This window comes from Myotis nattereri (genome assembly GCF_964212035.1).
Source record: "Myotis nattereri genome assembly, chromosome: 1".
Classification (NCBI taxonomy): Eukaryota; Metazoa; Chordata; class Mammalia; order Chiroptera; family Vespertilionidae; genus Myotis; species Myotis nattereri.
This window is the reverse complement of record NC_138075.1, coordinates 156,269,116-156,295,236: the sequence shown is the minus strand read 5'-3', so window position 1 is coordinate 156,295,236 and position 26,121 is coordinate 156,269,116. Positions and strand designations below refer to the sequence as shown.

Genomic DNA, 26,121 nt, shown 5'->3' with positions numbered 1-26,121 from the left:
ACGATTCAAATAAAATGATGTAAATAAAGAAATAAGGTACCTTGACTGTTTTATTTCCTTTTGCTTTACCTCAGTGATTCTCAAACTTGGCTATACTTTTATAGTCACCCAGAGAAATTATAAAAAGAAAGGAATGCAGATGACTGGTTCCTACGTTAAACACTTGAATTAGAATTTGTTAGGGTGAGGCCTAGGTAGCTGTATTTTTGGGTGTGATAGTCTATGAATTTATATGAGAAACTAAGAATTTATATACAGAAGTTATATGAGGCCCTAGCTGGTTTGGCTCAGTGGATAGAGCATCAACATGCGGGACCCAGGTTCAGTTCTAGTCAAAGGCTCAATCCCCAGTAGGGGGCGTGCAGGAGGCAGCCGATCAGTGATTCTCTCTCATCATTGATGTTTCTATCTCTCTCTCCCTCTCTGAAATCAATAAAAATATTTTTTAAATACTTTAAATATAAATATTTTAAATTGCTTTAAAAAAACTATATGAGTGATTTTAACATGTTAATTTACTTGTAAAGCTAAAGTAATGCTGAATATTTTTTTCTACCTCTAACCAGAATAAAGAATAAAAATATTCTTCATATTTTTTGCTTTTTTAAAGCAGTTTTATTGAGGTTCAGTTTTACATAGCTTAAAATGTACTCATTTTAGGTGTCCAATTTATTGATTTTTAGTTCACTTGTAGAGTTGTGCAACCATCACCACTTTAGAACAACCAATCCAACTTTAGAACATTTCTATCACCCACAAAGATCCTTGTCATCTATTCTCAGTTACTCCCTGTTCCCACCCAGCCCCAGGAAACCATTAATCTACTTTCTAACTCTAAAGATTTCAGGTAGCTCTATTTTTAAAAGCCCCCAGGTATTCTAATGCTCAGTAAATGTTGGAAACCCTAACTTGGACTTCCCAGCAGAATTTAGGGACATAAACTATGTCAGGATCTTGACCTACAGAAGCAGCTTTTAAACTAAAGAAGGTTATTTCTTTAGTTTCAGGAGTCATCAGAACACTCTGACTTTTGATCCTTCTTAAAATGTGTATCACTCCTCTTTTCTACCAACAGGTTTTTACTATTGGATACTGACCAACATAGAATTACTCAGACAGTTGTTGGGAAGTAATTTTGTTCCATATGCAACTTCTGCTCAACATAGAAACCTGAGATGGAAAAGTTCCAAAAAGCTATCCCAATGGGACTAGTGCAATCTTTCTAACACAGTCTCAAGCTTATTAAACTAGGTATCCCATCCTCTCTTGGAAAAGACAAACATGATTATTTGGTGTATTTTTATGTCAGAGAGCTTCTCTACTTTCCACAGTTTCCACCACAGCTTCCTGAACCTGTGGGAATTGTTATTCTGGTCTTCCCCCCACTGCCTGTGGTGAAGATGCTCTTATCTCCCAAAGCCTAGCTTAGTGTTTGCGTTCATCCTGGCTTTTCCACAGTCTGAATTCTTGTTTTCAGGAGTTATTTGGTGTTAGTTCCTACCCCTTTGTTTCCCGAGACTTTTCTTGGTACACTGACTTTGTTTCCAAGCCTCCCAGCTGAATTCCTAAGAAATCTCAACTCTTCATCTCTATCAAAACTGGCAGACCCATATGATGTTACCCTAATTTGACATTAAAAGGACACTTTAGTTTCAGGAATGAGGAAACTTTCAACTGTCTTCTTGTTTCATCATTGTCTGGTTAATTATTGAGGGATGCTCTACACTCAAGAACACAGAAGACAAAGAGTATCAACTAGGCTTTTAATTTTAAAATATTCTAAAAAGACAACCTATAGAATGTAGAAAAATTTGCAAATTGTATATCTGATAAAAGTCTAGTGTCCAGGATATATAAAAAATCTTTGCAACTCAAACACAAAAAATATAAACAACCCAATTAAAATATGGGCAAAGGAAATGAATAGACATTTCTCCAAAATAGATATACAAATGGCTAACAAGCATATGAAAAGATATTCAAGACCATTAGTCATTAGGAAAATGCAAATCAAAAGCACAATGAAATACCACTTCACACTCACTAGGATGGCTAAGTAGTAAAAAAAGAAACAAAGGGAAATTAAGTTTTAACAAAAATGTGGAGAAACTGGGACTCTTGTACATTACTGGTGGTAATGCGAAATGGTGTAGCCACAATGGAAAACAGTTTGATGGTTCTTCAAAAAGTTAAACATAGATTTAGCATATGACCTAGCAATTTTTCTTAGTATATACGCAAAAGAATTAAAAACAGGTACTCAAATATGAATGGTCATAGTAACACTATTTACAATAGCCAGAAGGGACAAGCAGTCCAAATGTCCATCAGTAGATGAATGGATAAACAAATTGTAGTATATCCATACAATGGAATATTAGTCATCCATACAAAGCAATGAAAAGTCCACAATGGATGAATCCATAGGGATGGAGAGCAGATTGGCGATGGCCTGGGCCTGGGGAGAAAGCAATGGGGAATGACTGCTTAATGGTTACTGAGTGTTCTTTGAGGGTGATGAATATGTTCTAGAACTGGATAGTGGTGGTGATTGCACGACATCATGAATGCACTAAATGCCACTGAATTGTACACTTTCTAATTTTATGTGATGTGAATTGTACCTCAAAAACATACAATGAGTAACCTTATATTTTAGGTTGTTAGACTCCCACTTGTTCAAGTGCCCTAGAAGTAATGTTTGCTGTGCTCTTCAGCAGTTATGTGTTCCTTTACAAGCCTAGGAGGGCAAATAATAGGACTAGGTGGAACTCAGCCTAGGGCTTGCTTTTTAGTCATATCACTCCTATGTAAGCTTCCTATAAAATGTGGGCTTTAAGATGATCCTAAAGTCTGAGGAAGCTTAATTGTAAAATAACCACTTGAAATACAGTTTCATTACCTCTTATTTTAAGATGAGGTTGGTGACACTGCAGCTGTCCTTGGGAATAGTTTGATGACCAGCCACAGGTCCTGCAAGATCAAGTTTCCTCTGACTGGAGACTAACAAAATGTCTTATATTTCAGTAGATGACCAAGAAGGGGTCAAATGGAATCTGTTTTAAAATCTTATGTTTTCTTTGTTTGGCTGGTTAATCTCCTGACTCTTTCTTTTGTTGCGAAGGTCTTTTAGGATTGTATTCTAGGCACCTAGAATGGTGCATGCCATATAATGGGTGCTCACTAAGTATCTATAAAATGAACTTAGAAATAATAGATGTTGGCAAAGGAAAGGCTGGTAGGTTTTCGACTCTTTCCTAGTTTAAGTTGGTTAATGTTGCCAGATCTTGGTGTAGATCATAATTTGCTGTGGAGGGATTAGAAGGCAGAATTTGGTTCCAGAAGACTGATCACAAAAATCTAGAGCTCATCTTCTTTGTCAGGATTGCTGGATAAACTCAATAGGATGCTCAGTTAAATTTGAAGTTCACATAAACAATGTGTCCCATGCAAGTATCTGTGACATATTTATACTTAATAAAAAAATAAAGTCAGTCACTGTTTATCTGAAATTCAAATTTCACTGGGCATCCTGTCTTTTTATTTGCTAAATCTGGCATCTTTGCCCTATTAAAGGGCTGAATTATGACTAATTGTCACCCCAGTTCCAATTCCCTGTTGCTCTGTGTTTTCCCCCGGATCCAGTGTCCACCCTGCAGCTGAAAGGGCATGGCCCTGTTTGGCCTCTGTACCTTTGCCAGAAAACAATCTGGTTGTTATGTGAGGGTTTCCAGCATTGTTCAGTGCAGAAATTATTCAGGTATGAATCATTTGGCTCCATAGATGGTTTTGTTTTGTTTGGTTTTTAATACTGACATGAGAACACATTTCATCTTCTTTGTTCTGACATTGGCTGTAGTTCAGGCAGGGCCAGCTATAAGCAGAACGGCTCAGAGAGACCCAGGGGGTTGTCCTTCTCCCTTTAACTTGACATTGGTGCGCAACCTACTCTTCTATGGAAGACCTCTTTTTGTTGCTGTCTTAGTTTGACGTGTGAGGTGGGATGTTGTCTGGGCATATGGCACTGTCCACCATAGCTGTGGCTGGAACCAGAGGTGGGTCCAGGGCATGTGACATGAGTTACTTAGAGCATCTACCACATTCACCAAAACAATTTCAAGATGATCCCTTCAAGAGCTCTTCTATTCACTCGCCCAACTACATGCCAGTGTGTTAAGTCATCCCCATGTTACATGTTCAACAAGCTTGCCTTGAATTCTCACCATGTTCGTGGCGCTGTGCTAGATGCTTGAAACCTAAAAATATCAAGATGTTCTCACTGTTCTTGAAAAACTTAGAGTTGGCAATTTTAAAAATTAAAAAAGTTTTAAATTGTGGTATAAAACACATAACATTAAATTTCTTTAAAAAAATATATTTTATTGATTTTTTACAGAGAGGAAGGGAGAGGGATAGAGAGTTAGAAACATTGATGAGAGAGAAACATCGACCAGCTGCCTCCTGCACACCCCCACACTGGGGATGTGCCTGCAACCAAGGTACATGCCCTTGACTGGAATCGAACCCAGGACCCTTCAGTCCGCAGGCTGATACTCTATCCACTGAGCCAAACCAGTCAGGGCAACATTAAATTTCTTTTAAAAATATTTTTATTTAAAAAATTAAATTGCAGTTTATATTCAATATTATTTTGTATTAGTTTCAGGTGTACAGCATAGTGGTAATCAACCATATACTTTACAAAGTGTTCCTCTTGGTATTTCCAGTACCCAATGGGCGCCACACATAGTTATTACAGTATTATTGACTATATTTCCCCATGCTGTACTTCATATAAGTAGAGTTACATAGTGTTTGTTTTTTTGTGAATGGCTTATTTCACTTAGCACAATTTCCTCAAGGTTTATGACAGAATTTTCTTCCTTTTCATGGCTGAATAACATTCCATGGTATGTACGGACCTAATTTTGTTCATCCACTTCTCTGTTGAAGGACATCTGGGTTGCTTCCACTTCTTGACTATTGTAAATAGTGCTACTATGAACAGGGTGTTCACAGGATTTTTGAAATTTTAATTTTATTTGGTATATGACCAAAAAGTGGAATTGGTGGATCACATGATAATTGTATTTTTACTTTTTTGAGGAATTGCTATATTGTTTTCCATATTGCTATAACATTTTACATTTGCAACAGTGCACAAGGTTTCTAATTTTTCCATATCCTCGCCAACCACTTTTTATTTCCATGTGTGTGTGTTTTTAATTCTCACCTGAGGATATTTTTCCATTGATTTTTTAAAAATATATATTTTATTGATTTTTTACAGAGAGGAAGGGAGAGGGATAGAGTTAGAAACATCGATCAGCTGCCTCCTGCACACTCCCCCCACTGGGGATGTGCCTGCAACCAAGGTACATGCCCTTGACCGGAATCAAACCTGGGACCCTTCAGTCTGCAGGCTGACACTCTATCCACTGAGCCAAACCAGTTAGGGCTTTCCATTGATTTTTTTTTTTTTTAGAGACAGTGGAAGAGAGAGGGAAAGACAGGGAAATATCAATGTGAGAGGAATACATTGATTGGTTGCCTCCGGTATGTGCTCTGACCAGGGCCCGGGCCAGGAAGGAGCCTGCAACTGAGGTACATGCCCTTGACTGGAATCGAATCTGAGACTCTTCAGTCTGTAGGCCAATGCTCTACCCACTGAGCTACACCAGATAGCTCATGTGTTTTTTTTTAATAGTAGCCATCCTAATGGGCATGCAGAATCAGTAATTTTGAATAATAAAAAGAAATTCCTCTGTAAGGTTGAATCTATAAAATGACACCCAGGTTTTCTAAATTATTGGGCCATGTTTTGCCTACATGCACAAGGACAATGTAGAGGAATTTAACAGAAACATCTCAGTCTTATACTCCTTTGCTGCTCTAGCACTGCTCTTGGTGGACCTCCATTCAGTTCGGTTTCATGTACGCAAAACAGCAGTGTCAAGTATTTGAGGTCTTTGACGGACACAGAATGATATTGGGCAGGGAGAATGGGTGTTTTTAGGGGTTAACTGCTTTTAGAATGTGTGAAGTAGTTGCATTTTTTGTTTGTTTGTTTGTTTTCAGGCATAGTTCTCTGAGGAAGTTAATCAAATAGGGAAAACAGACTCAGTGATGTATTATTTTAGGGAAAAAGAGCATTGTATAAGTAGTAAAGAAAACTAATTTTCTAAGAAAGCTGGGCAAACACCACTTAACTATAAAGTGATAAAATTGAATTTGAACTCTTTCAGCTATAAATTTACATTATTATTCAATGCTATATGCTGCTGCTATATCTATACAATGCTATTTTCCTAAAGGATGTAAGATACCAAATATCAGGATAGGGGAGAAACACCCCTTCCAATAAGAAAACTATCCTATATAATAAAGAGGTATTATGCAAATTGACTATCACACCCTCACACAAAATGGCTTCCCCAGTGTGGACACAAGATGGCTACCACAAGATGGCTGGCAGGGAAGGGCAGTTGTGGGCAATCAGGCCAGCAGGGGAGGGCAGTTAGGGGCGACCAGGCCTGCAGGGGAGGGAAGTTGGGGACAACTGGGCCTGCAGGGGAGTGAGGGCAGTTGGGGGTGACCAGGCCTGCAGGGGAGGGCAATTGGGGACAATCGGGCTGGCAGGGGAGTGGTTAGGGGGTGATCAGGCTGGCAGGCAGAAAGCCGTTAAAGGCAATCAGGCAGGCAGGCAGGTGATCGGGCCTAAACTGGCAGTTGTACATCCCCTTAGGGGTCCCAGATTGGAGAGTGTGCAGGCTGGGCTGAGGGATACCCCCCAGTGCACAAATTTCATGCACCAGGCCTCTAGTGTATATAATAAAGGACTTATAAAGGTATTTAACCAAATTCTTTCTCATCTTCAGTGTCTCAACTTTATCATTTTCTTTTTCCTGAAACCTAGCTAGTATTTTATTTTAATTGAGGTATAAGGACATATAACATTATATTAGTTTCAGGTGTACAGCATAATTACTTGATATTTGTATAGATTGCAAAATGGTTACCACTATAAGTCTAGTTAAGATCCATCACCACATATTTGACTGAGCAAACCCAAAAATAAAGACTAGGCTAGAGACAGAGCAAGGTAAGAAGTAAACCAATTTGCATTGCAGAAGTCCCTAAAGTCTCAAGAATTTTGGCACCAGACATCTCAACAAGTGAACTTACATATGGGGCTACTGCCAAGAAGTGGAAAGTTTGTTTATCCAGTAACCACAGCTTCTTAGCTGGCAGGGGGCTGGAGGCTTCTTCTCTATGGAGGGCAAACTGGGTCACCCAGAAGAGACCTGAGAAGTTCTCGTCTACATCTAATTTGCTAAGGGTTTTAGCATGAATAGTTATGAATGTTACCAAATGCTTTGTATTGTTCCTACTGAAATTATCATATGCTTTTTCTTCTTTAGTTTCTTAAGTGATTTGTTGAGTTAATTTTCTAGTATTAAAACATCATTGTATTATTAGAATAACCTCCAAAAGGTCATGATGAATGACCTTTTTAATATTCTGCTGAGTTTGCTAATACTGTGCTCAGAGTATCTACATATATGTTCATGAGCAAGGTTGCTTTTTTAGATTTGGGTCCTTAGAATTTATTGGAGAGTATCCCTCTTTCTATTCTCTGGATGATTATATAAGAGAAGGCAATTACATTCTGGTCTTCATGCTTTGGTTGTGAGAACATTTTTCATTGCTGATTAAATGTATTTAATGATTTAAAAAAAATCCATTACCACACATTGTTACAGAATTTTATTTTCTTGTGATGAGAACTTCTTAAAATATATATTTTTATTGATTTCAGAGAGGAAGGGAGAAGGAGAGATAGAAACATCAATGATGAGAGAGATCATTGATTGGCTGCCTCCTGCACACCTCCTACTGGGGATTGAGCCCACAACCCAGGCATGTGCCTTGACCAGAATTGAACCTGGGACCCTTCAGTCTGCAGGCTGACACTCTATCCACTGAGCCAAACCAGCTAGGGACGATGAGAACTTTTAATATTACTTTCTTAGCAACTTTCAAATATGCAATACAGTATTGTTAACTATAATCACCATGCCCATTACTTTTTTAAAATACTTTGTTGATTTGCTTGAATCGTGTCTTTATTGCTACCATCAAAGGGTAGTTGCCCAATTATTCACAGTATTTTTGACAGCCTTATATTTAAGAAATAAATATAATAAATATGGCCCCCTGGAGCCCATAGATAATTTAGCCTCTTTTCCAAGGGGAAATGAGCAGGCAGTGTTTGTTTGGAAATCCTTTTGTAAAATATCCAGGTGTTAGCTGCTTTTCTCCAACTGTAGGCAACCCCAAGGCCCACAGGAAACAGAGGCCAGGAAATCCCTCTGTCAGTTGACCCAAAGGGGCGTAGCTTCCAGCTGACGTCCTTGTGTGTGGTTCTTTGCTCCTAAATACTGTCACCTTTAGACATGTTACACAGCAGTTGGCTTCCTTTTATCCCCATGTGGTTGTCTAGGAAGAGAATGTTTACTTGTGAATAAAATCCATATTCCAAGACAAAGCTAAGGACATGCATTTTTGTTCTCTTCATTTACACAAAATGTATGAAGTGCTTTGTCATTAAAAGATAGAATCGACAGGAGGAATGTTTAATAACAGTTGTACACAAGCTTCTTAACCTTGTGTTGACTTCTTAGAGAATCTGGTGAAAGCTATGGATTCTCTCTCCAGGAAAAATAAACATGTATATGCTTGTTCTGCATTTAATTTCAGGAAGCTTCTAACTGCATTATATTTTATAAGGATTGTTCTCTACATAAACATTCTTAAATGCCTGTTATGAATGTTTATTATGATGTGACTTTTTCCCCCTCCAAGTAATGATTATTTGTTTTTACTAAGCTCTCAGGGGTGTAACGAAGCTTGTTATGGCAAAATGTAAATTGTATGTAATCAAAGAATATTTTAAACTCATTCACTACCTTTCAACCTAGACAGAGAAAACAAGAAGCTGCTCCTGAGGGGGAAGAGCCTGGAGGCTAGTATGTGGTCAGCACCTACCGTGCGCCATGTGCTAAGCTCAGTTCCTTATATATGTGATCTCACAGTTCTGACAGTGATTCTATGACATGGTTTACTCCAATTTGACAGTTGTGGAACTGAGGCTTAGAGATATTAAGTCAGTCATTTTGAGTCTGTCACACTCTAGAGCAGCCGTGGGCAAACTACGGCCCGCTGGCTGGATCCGGCCCGTTTGAAATGAATAAAACTAAAAAAAAAAAAGACCGTACCCTTTTACGTAATGATGTTTACTTTGAATTTATATTAGTTCACACAAACACTCCATCCATGCTTTTGTTCCGGCCCTCCGGTCCAGTTTAAGAACCCATTGTGGCCCTCGAGTCAAAAAGTTTGCCCAGCCCTGGTCTAGAGTGTACTTTCTTCAGTATTATGTGGCTTCTAAAATAAGACCTATTTCTTATTCAAAAATATGGGGCTTCAGACAGGAAGAGAGCATCATGGGGATGCTGATGACCTGAGAAGCAGGGAAGAATATGTGGAGAAAAAGCCGTTAGTGCATCTCACTGAGGACACACCAGGGGCAGTTGCATGCCACTGGAGGTCGTCTTGCACAAGACCGACGCCTGGATTAAAACAGGAAGATGACGTTAGAAGACAGCCTCCTTCAATTCAGAGCACGTGCTACACTCCTGACCCTAACCAAGTGGCGTGAAGGAGAGAGAACCAACAGGAAGAAAAGATGTGGGTTGTTATTAGCGAAGTAGCCAGATTCTCACTCTTTTGATCTGTTCCCAACCTCGCACCCTTCATTATCTTCAGAACATATCCCGTGACTGCTGAGGGCCTGATAAGACTCATTGTGCCTATGAACTATTTTGTGGGGGGCAACAGCATGAGTCCAATTCGCAGTAAGGAAAAGCTGAATAGTCTTATTCTGCTTTGAGATTTTGGTCATTAACCTCATTGGTTAAAAGATTTATTTCCTCTTCTAATAAGAGGATTCTTTTTTTCTAGAGAGATTACTCTGGAATATTTTCCAGGTAACTTTTGTTGGAGGGGGATAGGGAGTGGAAAGTTCACTGGTCACATTGACTGGTACTTAATGGGTGGAAATCAGCTTCAGAAGCTAAACCTCTCGGTGAGTGACCGAACTGTGAATCAACCCACAATTTGGGCATATAAAATGAGCCCATTTAGAGGAATCTCATGAATTTTCATCATGAACTAGCAAACATCAGAGGTCAATAGGAAACCAAAATAATAATACACTCTCTTTTTTCATGGCTTATATCAAAGAGCCTAGTCAAATGAATTATGAAGAGAGAAATTATATGTTTTAATACTCAATGCTTTTATTCAACCATGAATGGTATTAATTCAGGGTGGTTGTAAAGAGCATACCAATGAGAGAGATTTGAAACAAGAAAAGTAGGTACATGCTGACAATATAAAGAGTCAAATCTAATTGCAGAAATGTACAATGTCAGTGCCACACAATTACATACATCAAAAGCACGTGACCATGTTTCTGTGCAGGAACCAGAATCAGCTGCTAAAATACATCTTTCTGGGTCCCACCTCCAGAGTTTTGGATTCAGAATTTCTAGGTGGGCCCAAGAATTTGTGTTTCCAGCAAGTTCCCAGGTGACACTGATGCTGCTGGTCCAAGACCACATAGTTAGAACTGCTTGGCACCATCCCTACAGGCGACTGAGTCACCCAGGGTTGGCTCCGAATACTTCTAAACAGATGAGTTGGGATAGTGACCTCTGCCAACAGGACATCTTACTTAGAGCTTTTACTGATACTGCACAAAAGTGCTTCTGGGTTCTGCCAGCTGGAATTACTCTGAAAATACCTAACCTGTTCTGTTATACAACTCCCAATGACTAACTTTTTAAAAAGTTGTGGTATACATAGAATAAAGTATATACATATTCTGTGTACACCTTGAGTAATTTTTACATATGTATATACCTGTATAACTTCTTCCAAATCAAGACATAGAGTATTTCCACCACCCCAAAGGCTTCCTTATACTCTTTCCACGTCAGTCCTCACCCCCTGCAAAGCTAACACTATTCTATTCCAATTGCCATGTATAAGTTGTGCTGCTCTTAAGTTTTATGTAAATGGTAAAATGGAGAATATGCACTCTTTTTATGTTACATTTTACTCTAAATGATTGTGAAATTCAACTATTTTGTAAATAGCAGTAGTTCTTTTCTTTTTGTTGCCTGTAGTATCCCAAGTTTGACATGTTGTATTGTCTTACATTTAATTCCCTGGCTCTTCTCCTATTTTTAGATATTTTAGGTTCATAATAATATTAGCTAACATGACTGCTTACCATGAATCAGAATAACACTAAATACTTTACATCACTTAATCTTTTCAATAGTGTGAGTTAATCCATTTTATAGCTGAGATACCCCAGGCTCAGTAACTTGCCCAAAGTTCCATAGATAATAAGAGGTAGAGCCAGTACTACTAGTAAATGCAGGTCCTTCTCATTCATTCATGGTCCTGAGTTCTTAGGTAGTGTATTATCAAGCTGCTCACTCTTGGTGCTTTACCAATAATCACCAATGAAATGAAAGATTGACTCCGGAGAATAGCAAATTTCCTTCTATTTCAAGGACCATTTCCTTTTCAGCCTCTTTTCCTTCTTCCTGCCTACCGGTTCTAAGGTAATGTCAACCAAGCTAATGAATTGGAGGCTCGCATTTGTAGATGTGCATTGAGAAATTCCCAATTCCTTCTTCAGATGAGCAAATCTGTTGAAAGCATGTGCTCTTCCATACAGTTGTCTTTCTACAGGAATAAACTTTCCTATTTGCTAGCTCTCTGGTCATTCCCAAAATTTCTGCCCTTGATAAGTAGAAATAATAGAAGACTAAGTTTGCTCTGTGGTTCCTGTTAAGGTTATGTTACCAGGAAACCCCTGGTTGGGCTCCGGCTGCCTGTCGCTGTGTCCAATAACAAAGGCAGGGTTGAATCATATTAGGCATTTATTGAGAAGGGTAGCCAACCAAGAAGACGGGGTCCTTACATGCATCAAATCCTGTCTTCCAGCAAGATTCAGGGGACAGGATTATAAAAAGGAAGGGGCTGGGGTGAGGAATGCAGCTGTGTGCAGGCTTGGGCTCTGCAGATGTCAGCTATTGTAATTAGTCATCAGGTGATGAGATGATGTTGATAAGATGATGGTTTGACACCTGGTGGGTCGGCCTGACCATGTTTATCGGTTCTGCTTGCTGGATTCACAGCTGAGTCACCTCCTCAATTGCTTTGCATAGGCCTTGAAAAGGAAACTTTAAGAAAAACTTAACCACCTATTCATATTTGAGAAACTTAACCACCTATTCACATAAGTATATGTGTTCTAAGATTTTAAAAAAAAATGATTACTTTTCAGATTAATTTAGATGCTCTATCTATTAGATTATAAGTCCCTCCTATCAGTTATACCTAACTTGTTGGTGAAAAATAATTGTCTATTCTGTTGAAGGAAATGTTTAAACTTCCTTTCATTTTAATATCTAGTAAAATTTAGCAGAAGGAAGTTTATTCTTAAAAACAAATTACCATGGGTAAATTATGCCTCATTTCCTTTTTTTATTTTTTTAAATAAGGATGGAAAATTCCTGGTCAGCTTTATGGTATTCACTTGAATAGATTTTAAGATAGTTAGATGCTTTACAGAAGTCTTAAGCCTGGTTTTGACTCAGTATCTAGATAAAACATCTCCACATGCACTGATGTTTATGAATTCTCTAATTTATTTTCACATTATTTATTGTGTAAACAGATCTCAAAAATTTGGATTTCTGTTGCTAAGTATATAAACATGGTGGTGTTTGGATTTGTAAAAGTGGGTAGTCTGTGAAATGATTCTTTGTTTTCTAACAGGAAGTAAAGGTCAGGGGTAAAAAATGGGATGGATTTGCTTTATGTCATCTAACTAATTTTTCTTAAATCGCATAAAATACATTCATCTGTTTACCTTTCTGAAATTCTAATTTATAGCCTAAGATTCATGCTGGGAAAAGCTTTGGGAAAGTGGGGAAAGCTCTGAGAAAGTTTGTTGGGTTTTTCTGTGTTGTGGTTTTTTGTTTGTTTGTTTGTTTTTAAGAGCCACAAACTTTCTGGACAAATAGTATGGTAGGGCAACCAAATAACTGGTGGGGGAAAGGTTTTCTTTATGGAAGAAGTCCATATGGAAGTAATGATAGAATCAGAAACCCCCTTTACAAATCTAATGAGATAGTGGGTTTAGACCAACATTATCAGCAGTTGATAATACTGTTAAGTGAAAGTGTGATGAGGAACTTCATTATGGGTGATCAGATTGCCAATATCGGAACAAACCATCAATCTTACCATCACTAAAAGTAGGCAAGTTGGTATTATGTACCTTCTGATGTGATAAAGTAGTAAGTACATCACCTATGAAGTGTTCTTGCAAATAGCATTGAACCAGTGTCTAACCAAGCCTTCAGCTCTACCTACCGGAACACAAAGAGATACAGGAGATTGAGCTGTGGTGCGAGCCTCAATAGATTAGGCTCTCAAGGGAAATTTTAAAATTCTGAGGCCCAGGCTGTGTCCCAGGCCAATTAAATGAGCTCTTGACATGGGCATCAGTATTTTTTCTAGCTCCCCCAGATGTTACAGTACAAACCAAGGTTGGAAACCAGGGAAATAGAGCTGCAAGTTAAAAGACAGGACAAGAAAATAATCAAGAAATGCAGAATGTGAGAAACTTTGTAGGACAAATGACCAGTGTTTTATAACACATATATTAACTAGTAGTAGTAGAAAAAAGGTGAGGGTAGGTGCCACTTATAGATTAAGAGAGACTTAAGAAACATAAACCAAATGTGATGTTGGGACTTTGTTTTGATCCTAATTCCAACAAGCCAAACATTCCAAGACATTTTCTAAAGAATCAGGAAAATTTTAATACAGACTGAGTATTCAGCTATAATAAGGGATTGACCATTAATTTTGTTACTTGTGATAATGGTCTTGTGGTTATGCTAAAAAAGGTTCTTACAGTTAGAGATTCACACCGAAGTATTTATGAATGAAATATGATGTCTGGGATTTGTCTTTAAAATACTCTATCAAAAAATGGTGAGGTGATACATAAAAATTGATACAAAACATTGGCAAATAGTTGATAATTATTAAAGTTGGGTGATAGGTCTATGGGGTTCATTTTACTATTCTTTCACTTTTGTGTGCTTAAAAAATTCTCATAAGAAAAGATGAAAAAGGAGGCACGAAGGTGAACTATATGATAGCATATCTCATGCATCATGATACATTATCAGTATGAAGTCTAGGATTTCATGTGGAAATAAACCCACGATAACATGAAGTCTAACCTTCTGTGTCACTGTAACACAACTTCTCCCTCACAGGAAAATATTCATATATTTAGTGATTAATTATGCTTATATTTTGCATGCAGATGATGCTGGGCCGCCTCCTTCTACTGTTATCAACCAGAATGAAACTTTTGCCAAAGTCATTTTTAAGCCTAGTGTGGTTCAACAAGCAAGGATTGCCCAGAATGGTGTTCTGGGAGATTTCATCATTAGATATGATGTCAATAGGGGACAGAGCATTGGGGACATCCAGGTAAGGGGTTTGTTGCTACTATTTTATGTTAGTTGCTTAATACTTTTACTTAGACTCAGAACTAGGGATTTCAATACTTATCTAAGGGACAGGGGATTTTCTGATTCTTAGGAAATATGTTTTAACCCAAAATGTGTCTCTCAGGAGACTAGTGGTACTCCCTAGCTGGAGGCTGAGGGTATCTGTTTCCTGCTGCAGTAATCTGCAGAGCAAGTGAAATGTACAGTTTTCCCTGTGCTATGTTAGATGGCATTAGAATTTTAGTTCTTCTTAAGTTTTAATTAAAAGAGACTGGTCCCTGACTCATTTCCATTTAGGTTTTATTGCTCCAGAGACAGGGTGGGAATATTAAAATGTATTAATGTGCACCCAGAATGTGGACAACCTCCTTGACATCTCAATTTGTATGATGCTTGGTAAAAACCAGATAATTAAGGAAGCAGGATTCTCAAGTGGCAAGAGGCAGAAGAGGACAATTCAAATCAAATTAGTCAACATAGCCAATAAGATGTGAAGGGTTGATTTTATCCTTATACAGATTAAATTAGCAATGGGTTCTTTTGGAAGGATCAAGTCCCTGAGTACTTTTGCTCTGGGTGTGGAATCTGACCAGAGACGCTGTTTCATGCTATCTTTGATGCTTAAAAGTTCCATAGACTGTCCTTTTTAGTTTTTCTACCTATTCTGGATACTATCATTTTTACTTTCTTTTCCCTGCACCAGGTTCTAAATGAGTATTTTGTGCACTACTTTGCCCCCAAAGACCTTCCTCCTTTACCCAAGAATGTGGTATTTGTGCTTGACAGCAGTGCCTCCATGGTAGGAACCAAACTCCGGCAGGTGAGTGAGTGCCAAATGCCCATTTTTTCCTCTCTCAGTTTTGCCTGGGACAATGATGTGGATAAAAATTAACTGATGCCAAATGTCTGCTTTATCATCCAGCTGTTGCTGCCTATAGAGGACATTCCTGATCTGATTCAGTTAAACCATTGACATAAATTATCATTTCCACATGGTGGTTTTCAGAGAACAGGGGACTTGCTATAGAAATACCTTGAAATAAAGGGGACTGGCAGAGTGGATAATGTGAATGGGACAGGACTATACTATGAGAGCTACTCAACAGCACCATTGTTGGTGGAATGATTCTATTTGGTAATGATGTACTTTTAGAACAATGGAATAGGTTAATCAGCAGTCCCCTTGACCTATTCTAAGAGCAAAGGACTTGTACCTTAATAATTCAGGACTGATATTCTCACAGTATTTAGCATGAATATTATAATTCTAGGGATAGAAGGGACATCAAGGGGACATGTAGTCTATACTGAAAATTTTCATTAATTTGAAAATACAACTATTTAAATTTTTTTTTACAAACCACTTATCTTATTCTAGTATCCTAAATATGAGAAATTTGCATTTATAATGTATTTTCAACTCACATAACAAAAGACAGAAAAAGCTCTTGACTGCCAGAACAATTAATATTTCTGATGAGCTATTGTACATATTTTCTCTGTTATTACTTATAAATGGTTTCTTTGGCCATTTGTATTTTTAAATCATGCAGTATAATATATTGATCTTCTCTTCATAGCATTTGATTTTCCTTTATCCCCAAATAGTAAAAAACTGTATTCCAAATGTGATATAAAGATTGGGTTTAACTATTTTCCTTTAGAGGATAGTCAAATATAATTTCCAACTAATATAGGGGGAAGATAACCTCACCTGGAAGTCAGCTTCTTGTGGTTCTTCAAAATCATATTCTTGAACAGATTCCAGCTGTTGATGCCTCCATTTTTATTGCTTCTCTTCCTTTTCACATCTCTGACCTTCCATCTGAGGTTATTTTTCTTTGCCTGAAGAACACTCATTGGTCTCTTTTAAAATGTAGGTCTACTGGTAAAGAATTTTCTCAGCATTTGTTTGTCTGGACATTATTGATTTCACTCCCATTGTTGAAGGATATTTTTATTGGTATGAATTCTAGGTTGACAGTGATCTTCTTTCAGTCCATTGAAGAGAGATTCCACTATCTTGATGTTGAAAAGTCATTTATATTTTTAACTGTTGTTTCTTTAAAGGTCACTTTTACTGTCAACTTCTTTTAAGAATTTTCTTTTTGTCTTTAGTTTTCTATTGTTTTAATATGATGGTTCTAGGTGTGAATTTCTTCTTATTTTTTTTATTCCTGAAGTTCCTAGGACTTCATGAATTTGTGGATTCATAGGAAAATCCCCAGCTATTTTTCTGAGATTGCTTTGTCTTAACTTTTCCTTCTGGGATTCCAATGCTAGGTTTCTCTCTCCACATCCTCTATGTTTGCCATGCTCTCTTCTATTTATTCCAACTTTTGCTTTTCCATATTTCATTCCAAACTTATCTTTCAGGCTACAAATTATTTCTTCAGGTATGTTTGATCCACTGTTAAACGAATCCATTGAGTAATTTCAGTCATTACATATTTTTCAGTTATAGAATTTCCATTTGGTTCTTTTTCAAATCTGCTGTCACTTTTTAGACTGTTCAGTTATTTTTCAAAATTTTTAATTAAAAGAAATCTCAAGCACAGTAAACATAGTTATTTGAAAGTCTGTACTTTGTTATTCTAAACTTTGGAGATTCTTAAGAATTGTTTTTATTGTTTCTCATCTCTCCTTTTGTGACTGGTTATCTTTGATTGCATGATGGACATTATATTTAGAAAACTGTGTGTAGAAATATTTTGAGGCCTAAGATGAAGATCTATGCCTCTAGAGAAAGTTTTGGTTTATTTCTGTTGGCCATCAGAGAAAATTATAATCTGGGATTATTTTAGCCAATTTTTAGGGCTTGAGTTTTTTTCTGGGTGGCCCAAATGGCTCAAAGCTAGATTGCACTCCTTATAAAAGCTGGTTTATTTCTGTTTTGCGCAAAGTATAGAAGGTTTACTAGAACACCTATCATTTGATGGGCTTTGGATCTCAACTTTTGAATTTATAAACTACAAAATGCTCAGCCTTTCAGATACCTCTTTGGCTGTGACAAACTTAGTCAAAAGTGATCCTAAATGCTGAGCCCACTTCTTTACATTTTATGTTCTTCCAGATGTTTTTTTTCTTACTGTTTATTACTTCTCTGATACTCTGAAGAATTTTTTTAAAAATAGACATTTTATTTAGCATTTTTAGTTATTCTCAATGGAAAGATTGAGGTAGATTTTCTTTATGGGCACAATTTCCCAAAGTTTTATTCACACATAGTGAAGCATTCTTTTATAGTGGTTGATTATTTATCGACTAGTGGCCCAGTGCATGAAATCTGTGCACATTAAAAGGGAATTAATTAGAAAAAAATATTTAATATTGCTATTCACATCCCCCGGCCCTGCACTGGGCAGGGAGGCAACCTCACGTCCCAGGCCGGCGCAAGTCCCCACCCACCAATGCTGCAAGTCCCCTTGCACGCAGCCTCCTGCTGTTTGGTCGTTACGGTGTCATGGCATGATGACCATTTGCATATTAGCCTTTTATTATTATGATGATATCTGGCACAACTTTTTGATTATTATGTGTGATAAATTCCTGGAAATGTAATCATTCAGCCCAGGAGCCTTATTATTTGCTACATCCTGTCAGACTGTCTCCAGAAATGCTGTCCCCTATACTCCGCAGCAGTGCTATCAGCTGTCTGTTTCATCACACCCTCTCCCGTGCTGAATATTGTGATTTTTTAAATGTTCCAGGTATCTTTCCTTTGCAATTACTTGATTACCTTTGAAGTTAACTTTTCTCATGTATATTAGTTACTTTATTTCTTCTTTAGTTCAAGGTCTTTGCTCGCTCATATTCTGCTTTGATTAATCCTATTTTGGTTGAGTTCATGGGAAGCAATAGCAGCTTCCATGGAAGAAAGTGGGGGGCGAGAGGGGAGATAGTGGAGCTGGACCAGATGTGGTTGGCAATGGCTCCTGTTAAAGGTTAGATTGGAGGTGAGGGGGTTAAGGGAGGTGTTAGGTTCTGAGACTGAAATGCTAGGGTGAGGGTGTGCAGTCAAAGGTCACCATTTGGGAGGTTGGGCCCCTGGGGTCCGGTGGGGAGGATGAGGATCAGACCCGGGTTTGGTGAAGGATGCAGGAGGTCTATCTGGGAAGGCCCGTGGGTCTGCGTGGCTCCTTGGATTCAGGCACCCAGCATTTGCTACCAGTGCTGGGGCCACTGCACAGTCCAGGCCCTGCAAGAGCCAGACGGACCTGCAGCTTCAGCTCTGGCCGTGCTGCAGGGGCTGTGGGGTGTCACATGGCCCCCAAGCCTGTACCTCCTTGCCTCTAAGCTGGGCGTGTGCCCCTCTTTAGAGAAACCGCCTGAGCGACCCCTCTAGGTGACATCAGCTGGTGAGGCCATCAGTGGGCATGTGCCACACAGCCTGATGCTGCATGGGCTGGGGGAGACTTTATGGGAGGAGGTCCTCTGTCCCTTAATCCTGCCACCACAGGCCCAGAGCCCTCATCCCTGCTCATGTGGTCATCTGTAACCGGCACCCAGAGGCCGGGGTGAGGGCAGGGGGTTCCCATAGCGTCAGAAACCACTCATCCCAAGGGTCCCACAGTCTCAGTGTTGCAACATGACTGCATGGCCTCGATGTTATGATGCCAGTTTTGCACCTTAAACTCTTAAATTAACTGCAAGGACAGCTTTCCTCTTCGTCCTCCCGGGACTCACAGTTCTGTTGCATATGCTCCTTTCAAAGGGCAGTTTCTAGCTCTTGGCCATGTGGGGTGTTGCTGACCTTTCATTCTAGGTTTGCACGTGGGGCATCCTGAATTCTGTGAGGATAGTGACTCTGTCTGTTCTACAGCAAGCCTGTGAGCGAATAAATATGATCCCCATTTTACACCTACTCTCAGACTGTAGTAACATTTCCCCAAGTGGGACTGGATCCTATAAACCAATTCCCACACTCCACTACACTGAATAAGAATGAGGATCTGAGCTCACCTTTCACATGAGGAGCCAATGAGGCAGCCTCACGTCCCTGGCTGGGCACCGGGCTGGGAGGCAGCCTCATGTACCAGGTGGTGCTAGTCCCTGCCCCCTTCCCCAACATTGCAAGTCCCTGCCCACCCATGCCTGAAGGGCGTGCAATCTGCTGATCAGTCGTTACGTGACGGAGTCCCAACCAATTTGCATATTACCCTATTATAAGTATAGATTTGAGAGGCCTTGCAGCCTTTCCATATTTACGAAGTACTCTAAATTTCTTTGCTTTATGTACCCCAAATTCTAAAGTGTCATTGTTGGCTAAGTTGTTTTTGTGCTTTTCTTAGCTGGATAATAGATATTGATAAATTTTAAGACTACTGTTGGTCACAGAATACAGTATTAATTAGGTCTTGCATCTGACCCAGTATGATAATTCCCATTTGGATTTTGAATCAAATAATAGCTACTGAGTGGGTACCATCTACTAGATTTCCCCATGTATCTCATTAAATTTCCATGCACCTATTAAAATTCAGGTTTTTTTTTCTTTAGTATAATGAGCTTCATGAGGGCAGGGTTTGGGTTTCCTCTGAGAAAAACAACTTGATGAAGATAGTGATGATTGAAGTTACTGCAACCAAATAGAACTCCTCTTACCACCAAATATTTTGTATTTTGATATTTTTACTTAGCATCATATTGTGAATACATCTAACATTGTTAAATATTTTTTTAAACCTGATTTTAATGGCCACAGGGCAGTACTACTTAATAGAAACTTCTATGGAAAGGGGAATGTACTATATCTGTACTATCCAATATGATAGCCACTAGTCATATATGGCTGTTAGCACTTGAAATGTGACTAGTATAACTGAGGAACTGCATTTTTAATTGTATTTAACTTTAATACATTTGAATTTAAATAGCCAGACGTGGCTGCTGGTCACCATATTGGACAGTAAAGCTGAAGAGCATTTACTCACTCCACCACCCATGAGAGACTTTTAAGTTATTTCTATTTTTTGCCATTATAAACAGCACTGGGATGACTATCTTTACATAGAAATCCTTGACCACATGCCCCAACATTTTCTTAAGTTAGATTCTTAGAATTGGGGCAAATAATGCCAACTCATTTGTGGTTTTTACAAATATTACAAAAACATTTTTAGAAAGGCTATGCAAATTTGTAACTTTTAAAACTGTTACCAGACTAAGAATTTCAAATGGATTAAGCAGTGAACAGTAATAAATGACTCATACTCTACAATATATAAGAATATATAGGTGTATATTTAACTAGTTTTAAAGTAGAGAAAGCCTCTCTCTAAGCCTAAAAGCAATGAAAGCAACTAAAAAGGAAAAAAAAAACTTAACAACTTTACCTACATAAAAATTATAAACTTTTGTTTTAAGTTAAAACAAAAATTAACAAAAGATGGGAAAAATTATATAGCAAAACTTTAATATATAAAGAGCAATGGGAGTTTATCTTTAATATATAGTTATTCCAGATAAATAAAAATAACCTTATAGAAATGCAAATTTTAAAAATGCTATTTTTATATCATCAAACTTTAAATAATATAAATTATAATGACAATTCCTGTAGTATCTATTTCAGAGCTCAAAAAAAATTTACATTATTTCCCAATAAACATTAAGAAAACACCAAAATGGTAAAAATGCATGGTCAGTTCTGCAACTTCACACAAAGACCATTAGTCACCCAAAGCCACAGCAGCTCTTTAGGTGCCTGAGTTATTTCAGGGTTTAACCTCCAACCCAATCCATACCAGTGCACAAGGTCTCCTTCCACTTCTGATGGGAGAACTACCAATATTTAATTTTACTAAATAAACTCCAGAGAGATAAATCCTGTCCCAAGTTGTACAGAGAAATACCAATGAACTAAATTGAGGTCTCCTAGACTTACCATTAATGATATAATACTTTGAGTAATTCTTAAAAATATGGCATGGAACATTTTGAACATGCTAGACATTGTGCTAGGGGTATGACACGAATTATTGAATAAAATGATATTTAATTTCTATAACAACTTGGTTGTAAAAACGGAGGGTTTGCAAAGGTAGATACTCAGTAGTACATGGGAGGGGGAGACTTCAAAGCCAGGTTTGACTCTGAAGTTCATAAATCAAATCACAAGGCTACGGAGTCTCAGTGCAAGCAGCGGTGTGAGGAAGCAGCCCTCTGTATGCAATGATAGAAGTACAAATGAGTACAGGGTCAGTGCAGTTTGACATTTCAAAACCCAGCTGAGAAGGCTGCCTTCGGGAGCGATTTCCTTGCATTGTGCAAGAGCATTGTAATGCTAGATGTCACTCCTTCGTTATTCTCCCCTCTTCCTTCATTCCTGGATATTAAAATCCCATTCCTTGCTAGGCACTGAAAGTCTGGCATGTACTCTGCTGGCTTCGAAGCTACAGCATGGCCTCTTTCCAGGAGAACTACCCAAGAACAGCCAAGCACATGTCAGAAGCCGCTACGCAATTTCTAATGCTCATCGCTGCCTTGAGTGGTTTTGAAAACTGCTGACTATTTTAACAGCTCTCCGCTTCTCTAAGGCCACAGCACTGAGTGAAAAGCTTAGTTGGCTCTCTGCAGGCTTTTGTATGCAATATCATGTCCACTGGTGAAGAGGAAAATTTGGCAACATCAGAAATTAGTCATAAGTCCCCTCAAATGCTATGAAGGCTCATTCACTGTTATGCTGGAAGTTCTTGGCTCCACTCATCTCTGATAGGCTTGAAATACTTTACTGTACTCATCATAATGTAGGTCATAGTTGGTATTTAATAATTATGTGAACAATAGATTTATATATTTTGTAAAGATCATATAACCTTAAAATGTATACGCAGTAAAGAGTATACCAGTGCCTGGGAGCACCCAAAGCTGTGTGCATCTGGCGTTTTCTGGTTCTGGTTCTGATCTCAGTGGGAATGTGAGCCTGGAAGCCAGACTTAACCAGCTGGGGGACAGATACCTCCCTGACAGCCACCCCCTCCCTCCCCACCCCCAAGTGGCAGCACATGGCTTGGCTCTGTTGGCTCTGTTTTCTTTCCCATGTGCTTTTGCTGATGAATGTGCTTTGGTGCTAGTAGGGCCAGGCAATATTTCTGCCTCCCAACTTGAGTTTGTAAAGCTTCTCAGTGAGAAGGGAACTGAGAAAAGCAACAACAACAACAACAAAAAAATGTGATCAGGGCAGAACTTTTATTGTTAGCTGGATTTTTAAGCAATTAACCAGCAAACACATATGTCCTTGGGAACATTAAAGAGAATACATGTCTATTAGGTACATTATTCCTTGATCAAGGTTTACATGTTCGTCTCTTTCTTCTTCCTAATCTGTATAAGCAGCTCTACTACTTTCACCTGCATATTAAGGATCTTGGCTAAGGGTCCCTCTTTGGCAACCCAGCAGGGACTAATGCATCCTTTACCAGATGCCTTCATGTTGTAACTTTCACAGACTCATTCTCATCATCTGTGCCACTCTCTGCCAATTCTAGATTCCCGTGTAGCTTTTGGAAGGTTGTCTTCCTTCCTCCATGTAATTTAGTCAACAGTTTTAGAGGGTAAAGAGCAAGCATAAAGTTTCATGTCCGTAACTGCCAAATTGCAGTCAGGGGAAACGGGAGCTGGATGGAGAAGTGCCACCTGAATGCTGCTGGGTTCCCGCACTGGCTTATCTCATGCTTCAGGGCGCCAGTGTCTTCTTCACTGTCCAAAACTGGGCTTCCAATTTCACAGATATTGGACATGCTCTGTGTAGCCTGACAGGCAAACAGTCTATAAACTCTACGGGTTTGGGCACCTTCTTGTTTTTTATCATCATGGTACATATCCCCAGATCCTATACAGTAGGCGATGATGTTAGTTGAAAAACATACCAGCACATAAACATTAAATGTCACATGCATTTTTAAGGTGCAGGAGATGCCATTGAGGGACTAGAACATACCAAGCACTCTAAAAGTTTGGCATACATGTTTCATGTAATCTTTCAGCAATCCAATGAAATGTTATTCCTGCTTATAAATGAGAAGGTGATGGGCAGGAAGGTGCCACACTATGCTAAAATACACAAAGTTATAAGTAGAAAAATTCATAGCCATGCCTACTCTACCCCACTCTAAAGCTCTTCACCATACATTCCTCACTGTAGACCCTAACATAACTTCAGACCACCTGTTAAGGTGCCAGGCTCTACCTGTTCTTATGCCAAGTGACATGATGTGGAGTGCTGCCCATCTCAGTGAGTGCACACAGAAGTGAGCTGCCCTGAGAGGCCTCAGCCAGCAGCTCGGTGTTGTGAAAAGTGAATGGACCTGTTCTGTGCTGATGCACACAATTAACTATTAGTATTTATTGTTTAACGTTAAGCACCGTGGGCATGTACAGGGATGCAGACTCCTTTCTCCTTTATGATTTGGATTGGAGAGCTGAATGCCAGCATGGTGATGGCGCAGGTGTAGAGTGCAGATGAGGTGGGTGACTGTGAGGTCTAATGATGTCTAATGGTATATTCATCCTAGCTGCCCTCTTCCAGAGCATGTGGATCTGCCACATTTTGAAAGGGAGGATGCTGGAATAGGAGAAAGAGAGGATGCTGGAATAGGAATAAGGATATGGAGAAAGTAGCTTGCAGTGATAGGGAACAAAGGGAGGCAGTCTGAGGTCCACTGAGGCACCCGGAAGAATTCCAGACAGTGACAGCAGAACCCAGAAGGGCCTCAGGGAGTTGTGATTTGGTCAGGAGGCAAAAGCTCCCTGAACAGATGGAGGAGCTCAGCAGAGGAGGAGTGCAAGCATAACAAACGAGATCGATCATGTCTAAGACATTTGGAGGGCCTCTGGAGGTAGGCACTACATGGCTATCGTACATATAAAAATGGACAACATAAGGTTTGGGCACTCCTGCATCACCTTTCCAGATCACAGGCTTTGCATGCATCTGACAGCATGGCTCCAGTTGGCAACTGAAATGTCCAGCTTCCCCTGTTCCGATTTTTCTAGAACAGGGTCAGCAAACTTTTTCTGAAAGGGCAGAGAGTAAAATATCTTAATCTTTGCAAGCTAAATGGTCTCTGTCATCACTACTCAGCTCTGCTATTGTAGCACAAAGGTAGCCATAAGCAATTAACAAAGAAATGGGTGTGTTATGTTCCATTAAACTGTGTTTGTTACTAAGAGGCAGTAGTCTGGATTTGACCCCCAGGCCATAGTTTGCTGGTCTAGAGTGATAACTGTTTGTTGTATGCCTAGAGATCATTTCAGTTGATAGTATTTATTCTCATCTACTGAGCTGCTCTTGTCCAAACATTGTTACTTAGTAGATGTATTTTAGAAATACATTGCAAAATACAGATCTGGGACTTGGGGTGGTGAACAGCAGGCAATAGGGAAAACTGTTGTTTTTTGACTCTGACTCAGAATATGAGGAAATAAATGATGGACAGAGGACACACTATTTTTCCCTGAGGCCACCAGTGAAAACTTGGATATTTTTGTTTAAAGAATTTGCTTTTTAATGATTATAATATACATTATTTAAAATAAATTGGAGGTACCCATTCAGAATTTTTTGTTGAGGCAGTTAAGGTTTACCCAAATGAGGTTATGTTTAAAAAATGTTGAGGATCTCTGAATGAAGGCTTTATGTGGCTCTCACAGAAGGAAGAAATGAACAATGTAGAGCTTTGAATACTCCTGTTTTATCTGTCCAGGTTGCAGACCTTGTTTTCAGCTTCTGAAACCATCGAAGAGCCTAGCTTCCCCTTTCAAATGGCTTCCTAATTTTGCACTCGTCTGGAATGGAGATGGGCAGAATTTCTCTGTACAGGGCTAGATAGGGCCCCAAAGGAAACTTTGGCTACAAGTAACAAGGAGATAAACTGTATAAATCAAAGAGAATCGAATGAGATAACAAATGTGGAAGTGCTTATCAGAATGTCTGAAAGCGGAGTCATTCCTGGGCCGCCATCCCCTTGGCTGGCTGATTGAAACTGGCTGATTGAAATTCCTAAGAGCTGCCATGCCGATATGGCAGCCACCCCTTCTCTTCCTTAGGACACCTGACTCGCCGCCCTGAGGATCCCATCTTGGCTGTAACTCTAGCCTTCATATTCTCAAAGAATGCAATAAATATTGATTATGTGCTATGGGATAGGTGCTAGGTGTAGGAGATACAAAGATAAATAAAGTCACAACCTTTCCTATCAGGAGGTGTGGAGGGAAAGGAAAGTCATGTGAAAATCATAGGCAACGTGCTACTATGACAGAGATATAGTCAAGGCACATTGGGAGTGCTGACCTATTGTTTTTATGGGTAGAGTAGGGAAATGCTTCTCAGAGGAGGGGATAGTTGAGTGAGTCTGTGGTATTTTAAAAGTTAGTCAAGTGGGAGGGATAAGAAGGGGGGAGAATGGCTAGCATGTGCAGAAACATGGAGGCAGGAGACAGT

At 39.0% G+C, this 26,121-nt stretch overlaps 1 protein-coding gene across 1 annotated transcript in view; it reads left to right on the top strand.

The window, feature by feature from the left end:
• ITIH5 (inter-alpha-trypsin inhibitor heavy chain 5) overlaps window positions 1-26,121 on the top strand; it is a gene marked incomplete at its 5' end in the record, with an annotated part of 88,348 nt that overhangs the window by 31,777 nt on the left and 30,450 nt on the right. The window contains 2 exons of the mRNA XM_081106489.1: window positions 14,489-14,658; window positions 15,382-15,498. Coding sequence (XP_080962615.1) covers window positions 14,489-14,658; window positions 15,382-15,498 — 287 coding nt within the window. The remainder of the gene's footprint in view (window positions 1-14,488; window positions 14,659-15,381; window positions 15,499-26,121) is intronic.